At 41.1% G+C, this 21,686-nt stretch overlaps 1 protein-coding gene across 4 annotated transcripts in view; it reads left to right on the top strand.

Annotated features, from left to right (window-relative positions):
• Positions 1–14,760, top strand: part of LOC310865681 (sodium bicarbonate cotransporter 3-like) — a 74,523-nt gene extending 59,763 nt beyond the window's left edge. For 3 of the 4 annotated variants that reach the window (XM_083774892.1, XM_083774893.1, XM_083774891.1), the window contains 13 exons: positions 739–872; positions 1,823–2,068; positions 2,324–2,429; positions 3,275–3,436; positions 5,072–5,185; positions 5,330–5,491; positions 6,278–6,529; positions 6,830–6,898; positions 8,966–9,139; positions 10,197–10,340; positions 11,016–11,119; positions 12,112–12,169; positions 13,273–14,760. In XM_083774892.1, the coding sequence (XP_083631018.1) occupies positions 739–872; positions 1,823–2,068; positions 2,324–2,429; positions 3,275–3,436; positions 5,072–5,185; positions 5,330–5,491; positions 6,278–6,529; positions 6,830–6,898; positions 8,966–9,139; positions 10,197–10,340; positions 11,016–11,119; positions 12,112–12,169; positions 13,273–13,296 (1,749 nt within the window). In that variant the 3' untranslated portion in view covers positions 13,297–14,760. The remainder of the gene's footprint in view (positions 1–738; positions 873–1,822; positions 2,069–2,323; positions 2,430–3,274; positions 3,437–5,071; positions 5,186–5,329; positions 5,492–6,277; positions 6,530–6,829; positions 6,899–8,965; positions 9,140–10,196; positions 10,341–11,015; positions 11,120–12,111; positions 12,170–13,272) is intronic. The other variant, XM_083774890.1, reaches the window with a different exon arrangement.
• The last annotated feature ends 6,926 nt before the right edge of the window (positions 14,761–21,686 follow it).

Genomic DNA, 21,686 nt, shown 5'->3' with positions numbered 1-21,686 from the left:
CACCGTCTATAATAACTCAAATGTTTTTTACTACTATTTGTATGATTTGGAACATGTCTATTATTTTATGCCAGGTGCTTTCAAAGTGCCTGGACTACATTTGCTACGGATTGATTGATTGAAATTTTTATTCACAGCCTTATTGTAGAATGGGTACATTTCAAACGAAAGCACTGCCTCTAGTAGTGACCATAGTGGACTGGCTGCCTCGTCTCTAGGCTGCCTCTAAGACAATGGGAGACTTACCCCTCAAACCCATAGGGCTCCATCTTGCGCCACCCTTATCCCTTCCTAAACTTATTTGCCATTTTTTACTATTTTGTAAAACCTTTTAAAATAGTTCAACTAGCGATCTACATCGAGACGTTGTGAGCTTGTAGATCGGCTATTTGAACTATTTTAAAATGTTTTTTAATAATAGTAAAAAATGGTAAATAAGTTTAGGGATAAGGGTTAAGCCAAGGGGTGGCGCAAAATATAGCCCATAGTCTGAACGGCATAAAAGCCACACTCTGAACGCAACGTGAGGCAGAGGCTGTGGCACACACACTGATTTATACTGTAGCTACAAGAGCTTTCTGCACCTGGCACGTATGACTGAGTCATTCTTTCAGTTGGCTTAAACCCTGAATGAGCATTCTTCCTCTCCTTTCTCCCTCAGCCTCTCCTGATCTCTATTCCTCTGTTTGGGTTCTCCTCCTCCCTCTCTCTCTCCCCCCTTCCCTCCCTGGTCTGCAGAGCGCTATAGAGTCTCTGTTCGGAGCGTCCCTGACAGGAGTGGCCTACTCGCTGTTCTCAGGTCAGCCTCTCACCATCCTGGGGAGCACAGGGCCGGTCCTGGTCTTTGAGAAGATCCTCTTCAAGTTCTGCGTGTGAGTAGTCAACTCCCCTGCCTTAACTCTGTGGCCCCCTGGTGGCAGACTTCTGCAATTACACAGTAGTTCTGAAACTGAATCAGAATTATTTTGGACATTTATGCTTGTACAGGAATTTGTCTTAGGTTAGGTTGGTGAAACAATATAGTAGAAACATTTACATTATTAATAACTATTTACAATAAAACAATGGAATGAGGATATCATATGAATATAATGTTGGGCAGAATAAAATGAAAGAGATATGGGACAGATTAACCTTAAATGAACAAACGAACATGTGACCTTGACAGAACGAGGGTCTAATTTGTTCTGAACCTCAGACAAATTATGAGGACTTCTGTATAATCAATATTTGGTCTTTTACTGGGATTCCTAAGCTGTGCTTTTACTTTTATTTTATTTTGTCGACTGTGCTGCATTGTACTAGTAGAGTTATATTTTGTTGTACCAAAATAAATACCTGTAAACATTTGAATTACAATAGATAATATGCATATTATAGTCTTCTTCAGCTATTTCTCCATGCATAATGAGTTTCATTGTGCAATGTGAGTGCTTTTGCTTTTGCTACTTGAAATACCTTATTTTATGCTTTGATTTTGACTTGAGTGCAGGTCTTTTTGTATTATTTTAAATTTGGTGAGTAATATCAGTAGGTGTGTGTGTGTGTGTGTGTGTGTGTGTGTGTGTGTGTGTGTGTGTGTGTGTGTGCGTGTGTGTGCGTGTGTGTGTGTGCACTTAATCATGTAACTTGTCTGCCTCTTGGTCAGTTTCTTGTAAAAGACAGTCGGGTCTCAATGTTTTTACTGGTTAAATATAGGTTATGTCCATGGCCTGGTAGTGGAGCGTCCGTTAGCCGTCGCATGTAATCATGCGGATGAAGTACATGAATGACATGATTTTGAATATTATTTTAATGACTCAATCCCCCCCTCCCCCTCCAGTGACTACCACCTGTCCTACCTTTCCCTGCGGACCAGCATTGGACTGTGGACGGCCTTCATGTGTCTGGTCCTGGTGGCCACGGACGCCAGCTCTCTGGTGTGCTACATCACGCGCTTCACAGAGGAGGCCTTCGCCGCCCTCATCTGCATCATATTCATCTACGAGGCCCTGGAGAAGCTGTTCCACCTGGGCGAACACTACCCCGTCAACACGCACAACAGTCTGGAGAACCTCACCTTCTACTCGTACGTCCGTAAAACATTTTCACCATCTCAGTGGCCTTGTGGTTAGAGTGTCCGCCCTGGGACTGGGAGGTCGGGTATGACCCGGTCAGGTCATGGTGTTGTATACTAATGTTCTTTCTGTGACCTGTGAACCTCAGGTGTCAGTGTTCAGTTAGTGTTGTATACTAATGTTCTTTCTGTGACCTGTGAACCTCAGGTGTCAGTGTTCAGTTAGTGTTGTATACTAATGTTCTTTCTGTGACCTGTGAACCTCAGGTGTCAGTGTTCGCCGCCAGCCAACATCTCAGACAAGTTAATCCAGACCTGGAACAATTCGGGTTACACGCCAGACTCCATACCCTGGGACAGCCTCGGTGTGTCGGTGAGTAGTCTTTCATTCCAACAATCTCTGAATGCTACATAGAAAGCTGCCAATTGAAGCTGTCATCGGTTTGTCATTTTTTGTTCACGATTATGTATTTCAAAATATATCTTTAAAGTATATAACTATGTATAATTTATTTTCATTTCTAGCAGAGGTTGTGGGAGAAAGGATATGCACTTTACTCTTCGCATTTTGGTGGAAGCATTTGAATTTTTTGTGAACCAACAGTCTGGCTCGAGAGACTTGCCAGCGTGCAACCAATTTCCTGTACGACGGGAATCACAAACATGTTCTGTCATATTGTATTTAATCCGCGGTGCACGTGCACGGGGTTATTAATAATAATAATAATCTTTATTGTCCGAAGGATATTTGTCTTCACAATCTGTTCAACACCCACAACAAAAACAACACAGAGCACATAACACCAAGACAATACAAAAAAAAAAAAAAAGATGGCCTTATTAGTGTTTTTTCTGCTCAAATTGGGACAAAGTACCATGTTTGGGACATTATAAAATATGAATCGGTGCTCGTGCTGAGAAAATTAATCCACCGCGAGTTGGTACACAGACTAGAGTGAGGCTAGACTACAGATATGGAAGCTATCACTTACGGGTCTGGCGGATGTGGCGCTTCTTCTTTGCTTATGTCGTGCATTTCACTGGCACTAGCCTCACGATCCCGCCTATGGTAACCACAGACATATAAAGGTCTCTGAGGCGTCTCTATCTCAAGGGAAGGCATTTCCTACCAACTAACTGATGTCACTTCCATCACCTCACAGCACCTCCTACTGGCCGTTCAGTGACTGTTCTGTGGTGTTCCCTTATCGTTGGCAGGCGTGTACGGATCTCCACGGGGAGTTTGTGGGTTCGGCTTGTGGTGACCACGGCCCTTACATCCCCGATGTTCTCTTCTGGTCCATCATCCTCTTCTTCACCACCTTCTTCTTGTCCTCCTTCCTCAAGCAGTTCAAGACAGATAGGTACTTCCCCACCAAGGTGAGAAGTGTGTGTGTGTGTGTGTGTGTGTGTGTGTGTGTGTGTGTGTGTGTGTGTGTGTGTGTGTGTGTGTGTGTGTGTGTGTGTGTGTGTGTGTGTGTGTGTGAAACCATGCATGGCACCAACCTGCACATCGGGAGCAATTAGGGGTTCAGAGTCTTGCTTAAGCCCCAATCCCCTGCCGGCGGGAGCAGCGGCTGTCCACATCATGAACAGCTCTCAGCGGGTAAATGGGGCTGGTCAAGGTCTCAGGTTCCAACTCCGATATTTTAGATTTTCCCTCCTGGACCCCCCTGGGGTTTAAGAACCACTGCTCCAGATGGTCTGTAATTCCACACAGCATACATTTAGAAGAGCAATATTTCATGCGAAAAAGAAGGCACTGGAGCAGCTCAGACGATTTAGGCCCTTGGTTTAATATAACAGGGTGCAAATAAAAAGTGACAACGTTTCGATGTCTAAGTTACATCTTCGTCAGGTCAAGCAATATTTCATATTTTGGTGGAAGATGACAGCTTTCTTTCTGTAATTTGCAGACTTCAGAAGAGTTATTTACGTGACTGCGCAGACAAAATAAAAGTTGGGAAATGACTGGATGTTCTGTCTTATTTTATTACTCCAAATTTGTACTACCTTCCCTCTTTTTTGCAAACTGTTTAAAGTGTTCAATCAATCAATCAACTTGCAAACTTCGTCAAAACTAGCAGATCCACAAGCTAACAAAACATAATATTATATCTCACTCTCCTCCTTGTCATATAAATGCATCCATCATTAGTATGCATGAGCAATCGGCTGTAAATAAATGTTCTTCACACGTAATTCCACACAATTTCAGTCTTCCTGTGTCAGTCTGCCTGCAGGTGTTGTCTCATATAATGTGAGCACTGTTGGAAAAAATGCACTGCAATTACTGTCTGAATCTGCTGAGCGCTTTATAGATTTATAGTCGATGCCCCTGGGATAGAGTACTTTTAGAGGCCCTTTCATCCCTTTGCCACACGGGCGTTCGTTTTTGCCGAATTGTTTTGGGGGGAGCGTCAAAATCACCCTAATAAAATGGAATAATAGGGCGGTCGCATTTGGCGCTGCACTGCGGCGACATGGACATAATACGCTTGCATGCGGGCCCTTTGTCTAAGACAAATTTCTTCCTCGGGAGACAAATAATAAAGAACCTTGAACCTTGAACCATGAATATACAATAACTAAAAACAAATCTCACTTGAATTGGATTGCAATACTTTACCAAAAAAAGCCCACCCCTAGCCCAGTGGTGAATCCGTCCCTGGCTGGGAGGCCAACACCAGCGTTCTCATTTATAAAACTGTGTTTGTTGAGTCCATTGTAAAGTTGTATGTGCGCACAAAGAATCTGAATCAACTTCAAGGCCCATTTAATGTATTAATATGTTTATTTGGGAGGGTCAGGGTCAGCGCATATTAATGAACAACACGCACACATACAATGCTGTGTAAATAGTAATACATGTACACCGGATTTAGAAAGAATGCTAGTTTCCATCCGTAGTCCCCCAATGTTCCCTTATAACTGTTATGTTGGTTATAAGGTCCCTGGTCCCTAACTGCAAAATAATTCAAATAATAATATGTTTTCTTTTGCTGTTTTGTGTAGGTGCGATCTACCATCAGTGACTTTGCTGTGTTCATCACCATAATGGTCATGGTGCTGATCGACTACCTGATGGGAATACCTAGTCCAAAACTCAACGTCCCAGACCGTTTTGAGGTACGAGGACCGCTTTGCCATATGTCATGCATTAAAGAATATACGTCTGTCTCTGTATACAGTATATACCATATAACAACTAAAATGACACAGAGGCGTCAAAATGCCGTATAATGTTTATAATGTTTATATCTTTCCTTCCAGCCTACTTCTAAGAACCGAGGTTGGTTGATGGACCCACTAGGAGGAAACCCCTGGTGGACTCTGCTGGTGGCGGCGCTTCCTGCTCTGCTCTGCACTATCCTCATCTTCATGGACCAACAGATCACTGCTGTCATCATCAACCGAAAGGAGCACAAACTCAAGGTCAGGACATACTCTGCCTGGCTGCCCTCACAGAAAACGTGCAGTAATCCTGGTCTCTAAACTGCCTCCCTGTGGCCAGATGGAGGGGAAAGGAACTGATTGGAATAACGTGTCCAACCGCCGGGGAAACTCCCCCCTGTCAGGTGAAAAGTCGTCCTCATGCATTGAAGGAAGCCTGAGGTCAGTCCATTGCTCTCCCAAGATTGTCAGAGGGACCCAGAATTAGATTAAGCAATTGACACTGAGTGAAAACAATGGGTTACAAAAATCGTGGGATAAAAATGTAGGAAAAATAATAATAATAAAGAATAAAGGACACACTCTGGCTGGAGATACACTTTCACTAGAGCATAGTAAAGCAAATGCAAAAAATATATACTAATGAAATAAACAAGTTGAGAAAGATTAGAAGGGGGGCGCCCGCTGGCCAAGTGGTCCAGGCACATGACACACATAGGCTTTGGCCTGACGGCACGCTGCGTGTTCGAGTCCCGTTCATGACAACCTTTGCTGCATCCCTCTTTGCTGTCAGTCTTCACTTGATACTATCAATAAAGGCAGAAAAGCCCAAAACAAATCTAAAAACAAAACAAAAAGAAGGATGAAACTGATGTTTAGATAGTAGAGAAACAGGAAAACGAGAGCAAAGAGAGGGAACAGGCCCCAGACAGAATCAAACTGGGGAGGACGTCAATTATCTGGTCAGCTAGCAGCACGTACGTACCACACACACACACACTCTGAATTCACTTCTTCCATTGTGTCTGTTGTCCCTTAATGTCACAGAAAGGCTGCGGTTACCACCTGGACCTGCTCATAGTGGCTGTCATGTTGGGCGTGTGCTCCATCATGGGCCTGCCCTGGTTCGTGGCCGCCACAGTCCTCTCCATCTCCCACGTCAACAGCCTGAAGGTGGAGTCGGACTGTGCAGCCCCCGGAGAGCAGCCCAAGTTCCTGGGAATCCGGGAGCAGAGGGTGACCGGCTTCATGATCTTTGTCCTCATGGGCTGCTCTGTTTTCATGACCTCAGCGCTCAAGGTGAGACATGTGAAAAAGGATGAGATGAGAGATGAGATTATTTATTCTGCCGTTGAAGTGCAGTAGTACCTCAGGGTAAAAAATGTTAGCAACCTTGCAAGTTACCCAGTGCAACCTTGTGTTGTATTATAGAGCGTCGCAGTCCCCGTGATGACGACAGGCCCGGAAAATATTTATATCTTTTCAAATGGGGGTCCGCAGGGCTAATAAGTGTCAATTTGGGGGTCCTTGACATGAAAAAAATTTGAGAAGAAAGTACACAATGTGGTCATTGGTTCTTTCCTCTTTTTTTCTCTCCAGTTCATTCCTATGCCAGTTTTGTATGGAGTGTTTCTCTACATGGGCGTCTCATCACTCAAAGGCATTCAAGTAAGATTGTATTCTGTGGACCTTTTGAAGCTAACATCATTTACTTGGTAAGAGATAAGAGTCTATGGTTGAAAGGAAAGCACGGTTGTGTATTGGTAGTAACGATAAGCTTTCCCCTCGTAATTCAAAATCTCCTGAGGGTTTCCAACTAAGAACTATTCGGACCGTTTCCTAAAAGTGTTTCCTGACTTGAATGTGTCATTAAAGTCCCTCTTCCTCCCATTCTGTAACCCTTTCCTTTCCTTTCAATATTGATTCTCTTGATTTGAGTTGCAGTGGGTTTATTCAGTGGTCACACAATGCACCTGTTGCCTTACACCATCTTGACATACAGCCCCTTTGACCGCCAACTACAAATTATACTGAGTAACTCGTTCATTTTCTCTGCACTTTTGCAGTTTGTTTGATCTTTCTGATATTCTTTTTTGGCTGAAATTGAAGCTGAATATAGAACAAACTGGAATGCCAAATGCATGCAGTCTAATCTGATTCGTGCAGACTTGTAGCTTCTTTAATGATTATTATAAGTGCCCAGCAGTAGTCAAGAAGCCTAAAACCATACTACTAAATGTGCTTGTCCTTTCTGCTATTAGCAGTATTGCTTTGCACCAGTAATAAATCATAAGGCTCTGAGCCTTACTACTTTCATGTCTCAGACGGTAACACCCTGCTGCGTACGCCAAACCTTTCTTGGCAGGTCTTGCCGAAATGAACAAGGTGCTCTGAGGACAAAGCTGTATTTTATATTCACTGAACTGAGTTTGAGCATTAGACCCCGCCAAATTCTAGAAAGGTGATTTTAACACGTACTGTATCTCCGCTATTAAAGGACAACTTTAGTTTTTTTCAACCAAGGTTCATGTTTTAGGTTGTTATTAGAGAAAGTAAAAGATGAGTGTTAAAACATTTTCGTTTGCTGCTTTCTTTAGTTTTAGGGATTTTAGCCGTTTTTGACAGGGGGGCGGGGGCATTCGAGCATGGGGCTAAATATGTATTATTTTACAAAACTTTATAGCGATTTATTTTTTTATTATTTACTATAGTCCTACTAGACCGCAAGAAATTACATCTGGCCACAAAAGATCACAGGATCTACTGAATGTGAAGGTAGCCTACTGGGGGGAAGCCACACTGTGTGTCATAGTCTCAATATGTCAGTTTGACACATTCAGTAGATCCTGTGATCTTTTGTGGCCAGATGTAATTTATTGGGGTCTAGTAGACTATAGTAAATAATAAAAAAAGAAATCGCTATGACATTTTGTAAAGAAATACATATTTAGCCCCATGCTCGAATGCCCCCGCCCCCCTGTCAAAAACAGCTAAAATCCCTAAAACGAAAGAAAGCAGCAAATGAAAAAAAAATTACACTCACCTTTTACTTTCTCTAATGACAACCTAAAACATGAATCTTGGTTGAAAAAAACTAAAGTTGTCCTTTAACATCAACCGACATGCTTTGACATAATTATTGTACAGGATTTAGCCATTTCTGGCAACAACACAAAATGTGTGCCATCTCTCTCCGTTAATTTACTGCCATCAGGTTGTGTAACACCTCAGACATTTCTTCTTTCTCAGTAGTGATATTCAGCTAGTTGGAAGATTTTGGAGGTGCAAGAACTGCCAAAATTTAGTTTAGTTTAGTTTCACCGTAATTGTATTATGGACCTGCTAAAGCCAAACAAAATTCAACTTCACTTGGAGTATGCTGCATACTAACTGAAATTGGCATCAGATTTCTGATTAGCAAGAAAAGTTAGAAAACACGTTTAAAAATATCTTTGCAAGTTAGATTTGAAGCGCATTCCTAGGTGGCTTGAATTGCAATTCATTCAGATTTGTCTCAGTCCGGACACTCAAGTCTGACTCGTACTGGTCTGAATAAACTAATCCAATCTGATCACTTGCACATAACACTGTGGGCAGTCAGTCAGTCATCCTATAATTCGGAATTACTAAAGATAATATTTATTGTAAGTCATGTGAATTTTGTATGCTTTATTGTAAAATCATTAAAAAACTTTGATGACAAAAAAGACTAAATCCACCTCTGTTTTTTGACAGTTCTTTGACCGTATCAAGCTGTTCGGAATGCCTGCGAAGCACCAGTCCGATCTGATCTACCTGCGCTACGTTCCTCTGTGGAAGGTCCACGTCTTCACGTTGGTCCAGCTGACCTGTCTGATTCTGCTGTGGGTCATCAAGGCCTCCAGCGCAGCCGTGGTGTTCCCTATGATGGTAAGTGAACACACAGAATAAATGCAGTGGTGTAAAGTAACTTAAGTACATTTACTTAAGTACTGTACTTACGTACAAGGTTTTGAGGTTTTTGTACTTTACTTGAGTATTTGCAATTTCCAGTACTTTTACTTCTATGCGGACGATTTGGCAATACTTTCTCCCAGTAGTGCTGGCTTTCAACAGCTGTTACCTGAATATGGTGTAGCATTTTACATCAAATATAATGTAAACAAGAGTGTAGTTATGATCTTCAGGACGAGAGGGGATAAAGACCTCTCCTTTCCTTCTTTTTACTTGTCAGATCAAGTGTTATCTATTTGCAGTAAAGCCAAGTATCTGGGACATGTGATAATTGACCAACAGACTGATAATCTGTATTTATTTATTTGTTTACAATTTTATAGCGATTTATTATTTTATTATTTACTATAGTCCTACTAGACCCCAGGAAATTACATCTAGCCACAAAAGATCACAGGATCTACTGAATGTGAAGGGGGTACTATAGGGGGATGCCATACTGTGTTGCATGGCTCAACATGTCAGTTTGTCAAGCATAGGCTATAAAATTATGCAATCATAACTCTCAGTGCTGCTAGTGCACACACTGCACACACCAGGAAGTGGTAACAATTACAAGTTACAAACACAGGTCAACGTGAAACGTGTCAAGTACCTGCAGTGATTAATAGCTGCTGCCAACTAGTGGTAAGTGGACGTACAGGATGAGGCTGAATAATTGACAAGGCTGATTGGAAGGCTACTAAATAATAATAATAATAATAATTACAAAAAAATACTTTTTTTTTGGGAGGCCCCTGGAAGCTCAAGGCCTGTTTCAATTGAAACGATTTAAACCTATGTAAGGGCACCACTGGGTATCGCTCTGCTTTTTGGAAGCACTGTGTATTGTAAAACTGATGTTTGTTTGGGATAGGGGTGTTTGTATGTAGTATTTTATGTTATCTGTTTTTAATTGGACCCTGAACAAATAAAGTCGATTGATACTCCACTATATCTGGAATCTTGTTAACAGCAGTCTCGTTTACTGTAGGTTCTAGCGTTGGTGTTCATACGGAAATTTCTGGACTTCTTCTTCACCAAGAGAGAGCTGAGCTGGCTGGACGACCCGATGCCTGAGAGCAAGAAGAAGAAGCTGGAGGACAAGAAAAAGAAGGAGCGGGAGAAGCTGGTAACGGTGAAAGACAAACATTGATTGATTGATCGAATACTTTATTATACAACAGGTCGTTTCGAGGAAGCAATCTGATTGGTTGAAACAGCCTTCTAGCCGTGCTTCAAACGTGAATGACGGAATGCCTAATCAAAACATAACGATCAGCTGCTCTGTTCTTCCAGAGTGCAGCCGACTGGGTTGCTAGGCTAGCGACTTTCTTGGGACATTTTTAGCGAATATCTTTTAATGAAATTCAGTGAACATGTTTTATTTTTAAGGGTAACTGTTGTATAATCGCAATATTACACTCGAGGGTCGTGCTTTACGTCATTAATGCACTTCTGCGCTGCCGTAAAGCATACCCTCTCATGTAATATTGCTTAATTAACAGTTAGCAAAAGGTACAGTGGTATGATTATACAGTGGTGCTAAAAGGATAACACAATAAGCCCTGAAGGCTTTGTTTCCATTGTGGGTCCTTTGTATTCAATTCGTAGAGAAATGGCAACCTCCTTTCTGGAATTAACTTCATGTTTTCAACTTATGTCTCTGAGACTAAATTGAATGGATGGGGGTTTCATGTGACAAACTCAGGCCCTGTCATAACGTTTGCTTCATTGTTTACCTCAAGTAAATAGGCCGGTTTTAGTTTCTTTACCAACTGAGCTCATTGTGTTACTATCCCTGCTGTCCCAGGAGGCAGACTGCAGACTGCTGGAGGAGGACCATACTGCTGTGGTGAACGTTTGCTACGCTGACACAAACAGACTCACCATCCCAGTTAAATCACTGTCGGGAAGGTGAGCGCTTGTCCTCACTGGTGTACACACAAACTCCCATGGTAACACTTCCACCCGAAGTGCATTGACACATGGTAACACTTCCACCTGAAGTGCATTGACAATTACCAGTGATTTATTACACATTATTATTGAATAACACTGTATTCTGGGTTGGTCAATCACAGCATTCTGCTGTTTCTGGGTAACGGTAACCTTGCGTCACCGGGCTAGGATAGCATGTAACCTGTTGCCCTGCTCTGTTTATGTTGTTGGAAGCATAAAGTACTGTTGTGTAATCCATATTTAGTGTAAAATCCATTTAGCGTCTAAGAAGCTGTGTAATAAGTGGGATAATATGCAGTAATATACACATATGAATCTCATTATTGGAAAATAAATCCTTACAGTGAGACAGGATGCCTGACTGTATTATATCCCTTACAGATATGTAGCCTAATCATTAGGCTACATATGTGTAAGGGATATATACCCTAATGCACCGTTTATACTGCGTCATTGTTCTTATCACAATATAATACACATATGAATCTTATATGATTAGCTCTGCAGTTGTCACAGAACGTTTTAGTGTTGTACTCTACAAGCTCACAATGTTTGGCTCTTTCTTATTATTATTTGACAATTTGGACAATATTTGACCAGTTTTTATTGTATAGTTTACTTTTATTGTATAGATTACTCTTGATGCATTAACGGCCTTTTTCTTTTCTTTCTTAAAAGAAACAAATACGGTACATATTTGAGACTCTTGCCGTACCGTTTGAAATTAAAACACAACATGCGTACACATCATACTTTAATAGCTATATGTTAGCATTACATCAGTGGACAGCTGATTGATTGAAAATTCCACAGTTCAAGGAAAGCACACTTCGATACAAGGTCTGCTAAGAGGATTGATATACCCAGAAAAGCACGGAGAGTTGTGTACATTGGGGTCCTCCATTTTCAATTCATCAGCTGTGTGTCATTATGTTTATCCTGAACAGATCATACAGAATAGGACTAGTGACTCACAACGGGCCCATGGAAGAGGAGGCGGTAGGGGTGGGTGTGTCCCACGCGTTTGAACTTTAACCCCCAATTAGTGACATTGAACTGAGGTAGCGGTGAACGCATGGCCCAAACCCTCACCTCTCGCCTTATTAAGAACGGACCGTTTGGCTCAAAGAACCACAAGCGCTCTGTGTGTTGTGTTTGGTGCTAATTATTGTGGTATAATGGTGGCAACGCTCATTATAATGTCTGAGCCTGTTTATTGACGTGTGGTGTGTATGTGTACACAATAATGCTGTGGAAGCAGTAATCCCTTGCATACTTAGAAATACACAGAGAGAATGTTGAACTGGAATATGTCTATTGTAAAGTATTTCCATAATGGTCAGTGCAAAGTGTGAAAGCAATTTAATTTATTTTTCTTCTTAACAACCGTCTTCAAATCAAACTACCGGTACAGTAATCGTACAGTAACTAACTGTGGAACAAATATACTTACTGCAGACAGAAATGGCCAATGTGAAACCCTACTTCGCTTGAGAAGTTACACTAGCACTATGTTCTTGGTTCAGAATTAAATGATGAAAATCAGTGCCTCATGAGCGATAAATCTGTTGTATTATATATTTTTATGTAAATAAACAATTTTTCCTTAACTGTAAGCATGTCTGTGCATGCCAGTGTTCTGAACTGATCCTCAGTGTGTGACTGTGTGTGTGCGTGTGTGCATGGAAAGCCGTGCACTCGGGTCCTTTGGCTGTTGGCTCATGTAGCGTAGCTACAGTGTGCTCATGCTTGCCAGTCTTGATTGATTGATTAATTCACAGTGAATGAGTGAATACAGTCACTGTTTGCATTGTGACTACTGTATGCATGATACAGTGGACTATTAGGCAACATACATTAGACTCGTATGTATACTGCATCAGACGTACTCGTACAGTGTGCATTTTACAGTGAACTGTGTGTGTGTCGTTCAGTGGTACTTAATTGTTCTTCATATTTTTGTAAAGGTGCACAACTAACAGAATTTCACATCTGTAAGTGCCATCCAGTAATCAGTAATCCAAACACCATCTTTATTTTATTTTTCTTCTCTGCCCCCCCCCCCCCCTCTCTCTCTGTGTCTCTCTGCCCTCTCTCATCTGCAACAGCCAGGAGAAGGTGGCCTGTGTTAGAGTCAACGTCAACCCAGAGTCCACCGGGGAGAGCTCCACTGCCGAGACATTCTTGTGATGAGGAAGAGGAGGTGGCCTTCGTTTCTGAAACAATGTTCCACCATACACTGATAGAGCCCTCCCAATGAGAGGGGCTGTCCTGGCAGTGGGGATGGAGGGGCATGTTGTTGAGGCAGCGCAGCCTGCCTGGACTAGTTCTTTCTAGAGGCCAACGGATGAGTTTTTTTTTATTCACCCCTGGAACGCAAGCCGTTTGTCTCCGGTACACTCCGGTATGACTGCACGGCACGTCACGCAGGAGTGGAGGGCGAATGGGTGAATGGATGCTGCCCTCTGGCGCAGAAAGAAGACCTTATGTAGTGAGTTCTCACAATCTCAACACATCCACAGATGCCAAAGGAAGGGGGGGGGGCTTACAGGCACAGAGCTCTGATCTCTGCCATGCTGTTGCTTGTATGCTTGAGCTGAGTTTTAATTTCCAAACCAGGGTTACTGTAGGTTTTCACTTCTGTTGTATTTCTGTTATGGTTTTTAGCTGATTCCTAGTACTGTACATCTTGGTTTTAGCTTGTTGTTTTTATGTTATGCTCAGATTCTGTGAGCTTTCTTTCACTTCTAGTGCAATGCTTCTCACAGTGGGGCCAAGGGTCCTTGAGTCTCCAGCAAAATTGGTTAATATGCCATCGAAATCCGTTTTAAACTACTTTAACCGTATTTTATACTTCAGATATTCGAGATATATATGTGAAACGTTGTGAACTTTTAGAGCAGCTATTCTCGAATATCTGCTCTAAAAGTTCACAACGTTTCACATTGTGAAGCGTTGTGAGCTTCTAGATCAGCTATTTTTGATCATCTTAAAAAATGTTGGAAGATTTGGAATAATCTGGAACATTTTTAACAACATAAATCTTTTCTCACGACTCCCGGCACAAAATCCTTTCAGATGGGCAACGTGGGCGTGTCCACGGCCAAATACATATCAGGTTGGGGGTCCTTGACATTACAATGTTTGAGAGCCACTGTACTAGTGCACAATATACCATCAACTAAACTACACCAGCTTCACACACTTTACACTTCAGCCATTCAGGTTGTTTTGTGATCCGTCTGCCAACTGATTTACTTAATTAGTAATGTACAACTCACAGAACTTTAAAAACAGAAACAACAAAGAAGAATGTAAGTAAAAGGTAGAACTTTGTTGTTTTCTACTTGCTTTTATTTTCCTTGTTTTTTCCATTACAGTGGCCTTATGCAGTGTATTAACCTGTAGATGGCAGGTTTACTGAATTACAGTACATGGTCTTTTTTCCGACATACAAATACCGTCTTTTTACTCCAACAGTTCGACATGACATTAGACAGACAGAAGTTCCCGCAATAGTCCGAAAACCGTAGTTTAGACGCGCAACGGCAACGCAAGTGAGTGTGCGTGTGTGGGTGCGGCGGCAACGCAAGTGAGTGTGCGTGCGTGGGCACGCGGTGTGAGAGGGGGGGAGGGAAGGTGAGAGGGGGGGAGGAAGAGAGAGAGAGGGGGGGAGGGAGCGAGAGAGAGGGGGGGAGAGACCCTGCTGCGATCGCGAAAAGTCGCAAAAAAAAAGAAATCCGGGTCGCCGGACAATGGTCAGTGTCGGACCATTGCCCCGCCGGCTATTTGGGTGTCGGAAAAAAGGCTGGTAACACATGTACATAATTTATTAAATGTGATATAATGAAATACTGATTCTGTAAAAGTTGTATTAATGGCTTGGTAACTACTGTAATAGTACTAATACAGTATTACAGTGTACTTTGTATTTTCCATAGATTCATAGAAAATAATTCACTACAATAATTCCACTGTAAAATGTAAGTGTTAATGCAGATAGCACTACTCGACTATTACTCCATAGTATCACTGGCACTACAGATGTGGGTAATATTGGTGCTCACAGGGTGGTCAGATTATTTCTAGGTTAAAGACCCAATCATGACAGCAGCATACCGGTAACCACATCAGTAGCCACAACAAATAATGAACATGAAACAGGATTGGAAACAGATTTTAGGATTTTGGATTGGGCTGGCTATTCAAATGTGCTGTTATATGGTAGAAATAGTTAATCCTTAAAAAATGTTTATCAGGAAACCCCTTTCAGAGGCCATATGACGTTGTTGTACTGTACAGTAAGCACTTTATATTCATTCTGACTGTGGTTGTCTTTGTCACAAGGTGGCAGTGTTAAACGGTTTTGTGTCATTGCTGGCGTCACAAAATAAATTATGATAAACTTAAATGATAGGGTGCAAAAAAAACTAAAAAAACGGTTCTTACACTCAGTCCGCTGCACCTGTTTTTATACTGTCTGTATCTTTGTCTGTAATACTGTATATGGTGTAAAGATTCATGTGGAAAGTTTCAGTATTACAGATGCCATTTTATGCAAACTATTTCTACTGTTCTTGTAAAATATGTAGATGTATTCTATTGGTTTGGCTCATGTAAGTGCGGTCCCGTCTTAGCAATAAATGAAGTACCATGCAATGTATGGATTGGCAAATGTAGGTAACGATCATCCGAGGGAGATGTCTGTCTGTCTGTGTGTCTGCTTCAATGGGTGTATTGGTGTGTACAGTAGCTAACTAATTAACTATACAGACAATAGCTTATGTGCCTTGTAAAAGCTCCTTGTGTGTGAGTCTTGTATTGTTAATGTGGTCATACTTATTGTATCTAAAGATGTGCAGATCCACATGTGGCACACTTAAAAGCCAAAAACAGACTGCCACCCTATGAGAGTTTTAAATATGGAAACCCATTTACACCACTGAATACAATCCTAATTTGAATTTAATTCCCCCCCCCCCCCCCCCCCCCACACACACACACACACACACACACACTTCTATCTAAAAAATATGTTCCCCCACCCCCACAACTGCTTGTTTTAACGTTTTGACTTTATACTGTCTGTTGAAAACAGTGATTATTTTTAATACAAATACTAGGCAATTGCAAGGAAATTAAAGCATTTAAGTAACAATTCCAAGACAAAGCACAGTTTTCATCACAATCCATTTTATCCAGTGGCAGATGGACTTCCATACTTAAATCATACAGTATGTTGCTCTAACGTGAAATGATGCATGTCCAAGTTTGGTTCCCCCTGTTTATAGAATATACTGTATAAATATGTTTTTGCTGTAGCATTTGTACACTATTGGAAAACTCTGTAATCCATATTGAGGTTCTCATTTTTTAAATGTTTAGTAGTGTGAATCAAAATGATCTTATACCACCGATATCAATAGAAAGTTCCGCTCTGAAACAATCATTTATTACGAAAGCATTTTTCATAAAAGCATTTTCAGATGGCATAATAGCTGACAATATTATGCGTTATTCCAGTGGTCATTTTCACTTTCATTGTGCATAATGTCATCTGTATTTATCATCTGCACAGAGACCAGTGACGTAGTACTAGATTAAAGAGACAGAGTGATGTATTTATCTATCGGGTGATCCTTCGAAAAAAAAAGCCAACACTATCGACAACAAAAGAAAAGCAATTCTATTTTTCAGAATAGTATTAATTTGTTTATTTTCTTAAATACTATTTTTGTGTATCTCCTGTCAGTCTAATGCTATTGACTGTAATGTTTACTATGAATTTATAGATGTCTATCAGTTTAAAAACGGTGGGTGAATTCTGTTTCACTGTCTGATGATGTGTTTACAAATACATCCCTAATAACCTACATGCCATTGACATGTTGCTTACATCACTGGTTCTGAATGTGGGGTCCAGGGACCCACAGGAGGTCCCCTGTTAAATGATTGACAGTTAGGAACCAAATGGACATGTGCATGAGGTTAATTATACAGTGCAGATTTGAGTCAGAGATAAATATTGTATCAAATGAGGGTCCATTGCCTAATGCATATAAACCTGTGGTCCTTAAAATGACAAATATTGTCAATGGACATTTACATTGTGATGTTTCACACACCTGACATGAGTAACGCACAGAACATCGATCCTCCTGCTGTTGAACTCCTGAGAAAGGATGAAAGCTATTTTTTGTAATGGATGACAGAAAGCAATAAAAGCATAGAATTACATAAAGGTTTGTCGTTCCTTTATTCATTCAAGTCACTCAGCATTATTTTCCACTATCAAACAACATGCCAAAACTACAGGTGCTTTTATGAGACCACTAAAAAAGATTTATACTACAGAAATGTCATCCATCTGAAAGGTATGTTACATTATGCACTCAATACGTGGTCTGGGCTACTTTTAAACAAATTATTTAATCAATGGGCGTGGCATGGAGGTGATAAGCCTGTGGTCCTGGAAGCCCAAATGTACTTTGATAGCAGCTTTAAGCTAGCTCATTTGTATTGCCTTCCTCTTGGCAATAGAACCTAGATTCTCTGTGGGATTCAGGCCAGTTGGCTTGTCAGTTAAGCACAGTAATACCATGGTCAGTACACCAATTACCAATTACTAGTAGTTTTGTTATTGTGGGCAGGTGCCAAATCGAGCTGGGAAGGAAAATCAGCATCTCCATAAAGCCTGTCAACATACAGAAGCACAAAGTGCTCTAAAATATCCTGGCAGATGGCTGTGTTGACTCCAGTGTGAAGTTTTCACTGTCAGTGGATCAACACCATGCAGATAACATGGCCCCAAAATAATCAGTTTTATCAATTCCAGAGTCAACACAGCCATCTACCCATTCTACCGTATTAGGATATTTTACATAAAGGTTTACATACTAATTGGTGTGCTTAAATGACCAGCCAACTGGCCTGACCTGAACCCCACAGATATTCTAGGTTGTATTGTCAAGGTGTGAAACACTATTCAACAATACAAATTAGTTTAAAGCTACAGTATCAAACTAAATCTGGGCTTCCATAACACCTCAACAGTGCCACAGGGTTATCACCTCCATGCACCGCCCATTGATGTATTATAAAAAAGTTTTAGTGTTCTCATAAAATATTCTAATATTTTGAGATATAATTTTCATGAACTGTATGCCATAATCAAGATCAAAAACGTTAAAAGATGTTCACTTTATGCGCAATTAATCTAGAATATATTAAAGTTTCACTTTTTGAATTATATTACGGAAAAACATGAACTTTTCCACGATATTCTAATTTCTTGAGAAGTACATGTAGTGTAGATGAAAAGCAAGAATGTTATGCTTGCCCCATAAACGAGCAGGTAAAGGTAAAATCTGGTAAAGGCATGTAATATAAACATGTATTTGGGATCTTGCATCACTGTTTTGTTTTTGTGAAGCACTTGGTGAACTTGCTTTTGAGAAGTGCTATACAAATAGTTAATTTATCTCAAGCATCATTCCTGAAATAGACAAATACCAGCTATCATATAATATATTAATATTAAGGGCCACGGCCCACTATGTAGGCCTACATAGGCATGAATTTTGAGTAAAACAAAGTTATATTCTATTGACTTAACCTTACAAATATAGAGAAGGGAAATATTAGAGAATGTATTTGCAGAAAATTAGAAAAGTTCCATTATAAATTTTAAACCCAATATAATTAACTTCAGTCCCCGCTCTGAGCAGCCATCAGCTGACATAACTGTCAGCAGGCATATCTCTGCTCTAAACAGGTTGCTCGTTAACCACCTGTCACTGAATATAAGGAAGCATTTTGTAAAATAAAATAATAATAATAAACGGTAATATGAATCGTCATTGTAAGTCAGTGTGGTAAAGTAAATACACTATAAGCATGACATTTTCAACAGAGCTTTATTGTTGTAGAAGATCAACTGAACTGGCAAACGTGCGTTGACAATGAGGAGGAAACCAGTCACAGATCACACCAGATTTGTGTCAGACTGTTCAGTAGGCTACATACAGTCCAGTGACAAGAGGCCAACAGATGCTTTGAAACATGAATGAGGTTATCGGGCGGGGACACTGTTCACTCCTCGACGTTGCCATCACAATTGTACAACGTGCGGAGCTTTTTAATGTCAAGTTTCGTCACGTTAGTTCTCTGTCCCATTTTCAACCCACAATCACCAGACGTATCAGTCTTTTTGATGGTGGGATCGCCGTTCTTAGAGAAATATTTACTTCCGTAGTGCATGATGGAACAAGTGTCATATTCACACTTTAACATGTTACCGTGTATCGCGCGAAAGTTCCTCTTCATCTTCGGGATGATGTTCTTATAAATAATCTCGATGTATTCCTTGTGGTCCGGCCGTGTATGTTCGTGGTTGAGACCCAGAGCATGCATGATCTCGTGACAAACGTTACCTTTGACGCAGTAAGGCCCGACGTACAACACCTGCGGTCCACCGATGCAACCGACGTAGGAAGCACAGCCACGCTTGTGATAAGTGAACACCAGGTAGTTGTGGTCGTCTTCGTCTCCCTCTTTCCTCTCATGGAACGTGACACATGTGACGTCGGATATCATCTTCATCGCTTTAGCAATGGCAGTTCTGTGGGTCTTTTTTAACTTGTCCGTGATTACATATGCTATTGGTACCGAGATGCTGGTGCTTCCGTCCACTCCTTCGATCACTTGTCGGTCCCATATGTGGTGCACTGCGTTCTTATATGAATCCAACAATATATCCCCTTCCACGATGGCTGTAGAATCATAATAATCAACATAATCGTCGCTGCTACAATGATCATCATAATCGTCGCTGCTACAATGAAGCCCGATCTCTGTCTCTGCCTCTGCTTTTATCGTTGGTGTTGTATCATTTCCCCACTGATGTGTGGTATTATTTTCCCACTGATGTGTGGTATCATTTTCCGACTGATACAACACCGGCAAGGGACTGCTGTAATTGCTGTTAACGTTTCTAACAAATTCAGAGAAAGCAACGATTTTGAAAAGCATCTGAAACATGACTGCAGCCTGCAGGTGCATGTGGGTGTGACTCGAACCCTCATACAATAACTGAGCAAAGTGAAGTGTTCCAAAGATTGTTTTTTACAATGAGTGGCTGCTTGCTTGGATGTGTTACCAGGTGCAGACAGTGGGTCTAATTAAAACTCGCTATGTCACGGCGGGCGGGGCCCTGGACTGGAACACTCGTCTCCGCCTACAGGTGTTTTCAACTTTTCAGTTATTCAGGCCAATTAGCCTACGTCCTGTGTGGGCGACTGGGCGTGCATGTCGATTATAAGTAGCCTAACTCTATGGCACTTTGCCAGCTCTCACACTCCTGATAGTTTTGTTGCACATTTCCTCAGGTCATTCTTTTTGCCCCATAGGTGTTTGTGACATGTAGGCCGGGTATTTGTTAAAATCTATGGTAAAAGTCAAAGATATCATCCAGTACATTTCAACCAAAATGCAATCTCCTATCAGCTGCAACAGGTGCGAGAGTGACTGATAATGTTAAGTGATCAACACAACAATTAATGGGCTGCAAACTCCTGGAACAATGGCTCAGCATTTGGAAGCAGAAGAGCCCATAAACCCGAGAATAACGCACAGACGTTACGTTTTTTAATTTCAGAAAACCTATGGACTTATCTAGCCACGTCACGTGCCAAAAGACTGGTGAGGTTTTGAGACAGTCGTAGAATACTGTTGTCTTCAACTTGTAGGCCTACTGTAGTAGTGAAGTTCCACCCGTGACCTCCCAATGCATGGTCTACCTGCTGACTTCATCCACCCATCATAATGTTGATTTACCTTATAAAACATGACATCAGAGAGGCTCTGGCTGCTTTGCAGAACATGAATGATGGCAAACTATTGGGGTAAGATGGAAATCAATCACACAAAAAAAGAGAAAGAAATGCAGCAATATGCATGCAGATCTGTTTGGTTTGTGCTGCAGCTGATGTACCTTTATGGAAATGAATAAGATGAGCAACTGGTATAAAGAAAAATAAAGAGACGATCCGGGCACTGCCAACATGTTTCGACCTAACCGGTCTTGAATTCTTGCTCTGATGAAGACCGGTTAGGTCGAAACATGTTTTTAATTTAATAAAGGCTTTCCTCCTCTTTTTAACTGAGTGCCCGGATCATCTCTTTTTTTCTTCATGCCTTGATCCCGTTTGATCTGTGTGAGCACCTTTTTATCATCATCTCTGTCGATTAACTGGTTCGTTTTTCTTTTTCTTTCTAAGATGAGCAACTGGGTTTAACTTTCCACTAAGTTGAGCATATTTATATGATTGTTGTACCACATATGGCTTTATTTGGGAAATGGGCTGCTACAGAGAAACTAAAGGTTTGTTCTAATAGAATGGGAACATGAGCTTTTTTGCATGACCAACTTATACTGGTTAAGTTAATTGTGCCAAATTAACGCCTCTTTCAGTAATCAATTTGTGAACTGCATTATCTTGGCAAAATGTTTTTGTTTCTAGGC

The sequence above is a fragment of the Protomyctophum parallelum genome (genome assembly GCF_964188405.1).
Source record: "Protomyctophum parallelum genome assembly, chromosome: 1".
In the NCBI taxonomy this organism is placed as follows: Eukaryota; Metazoa; Chordata; class Actinopteri; order Myctophiformes; family Myctophidae; genus Protomyctophum; species Protomyctophum parallelum.
Note: the sequence above shows the minus strand (reverse complement) of the source record. Positions and strands in the feature narration are given on the sequence as shown.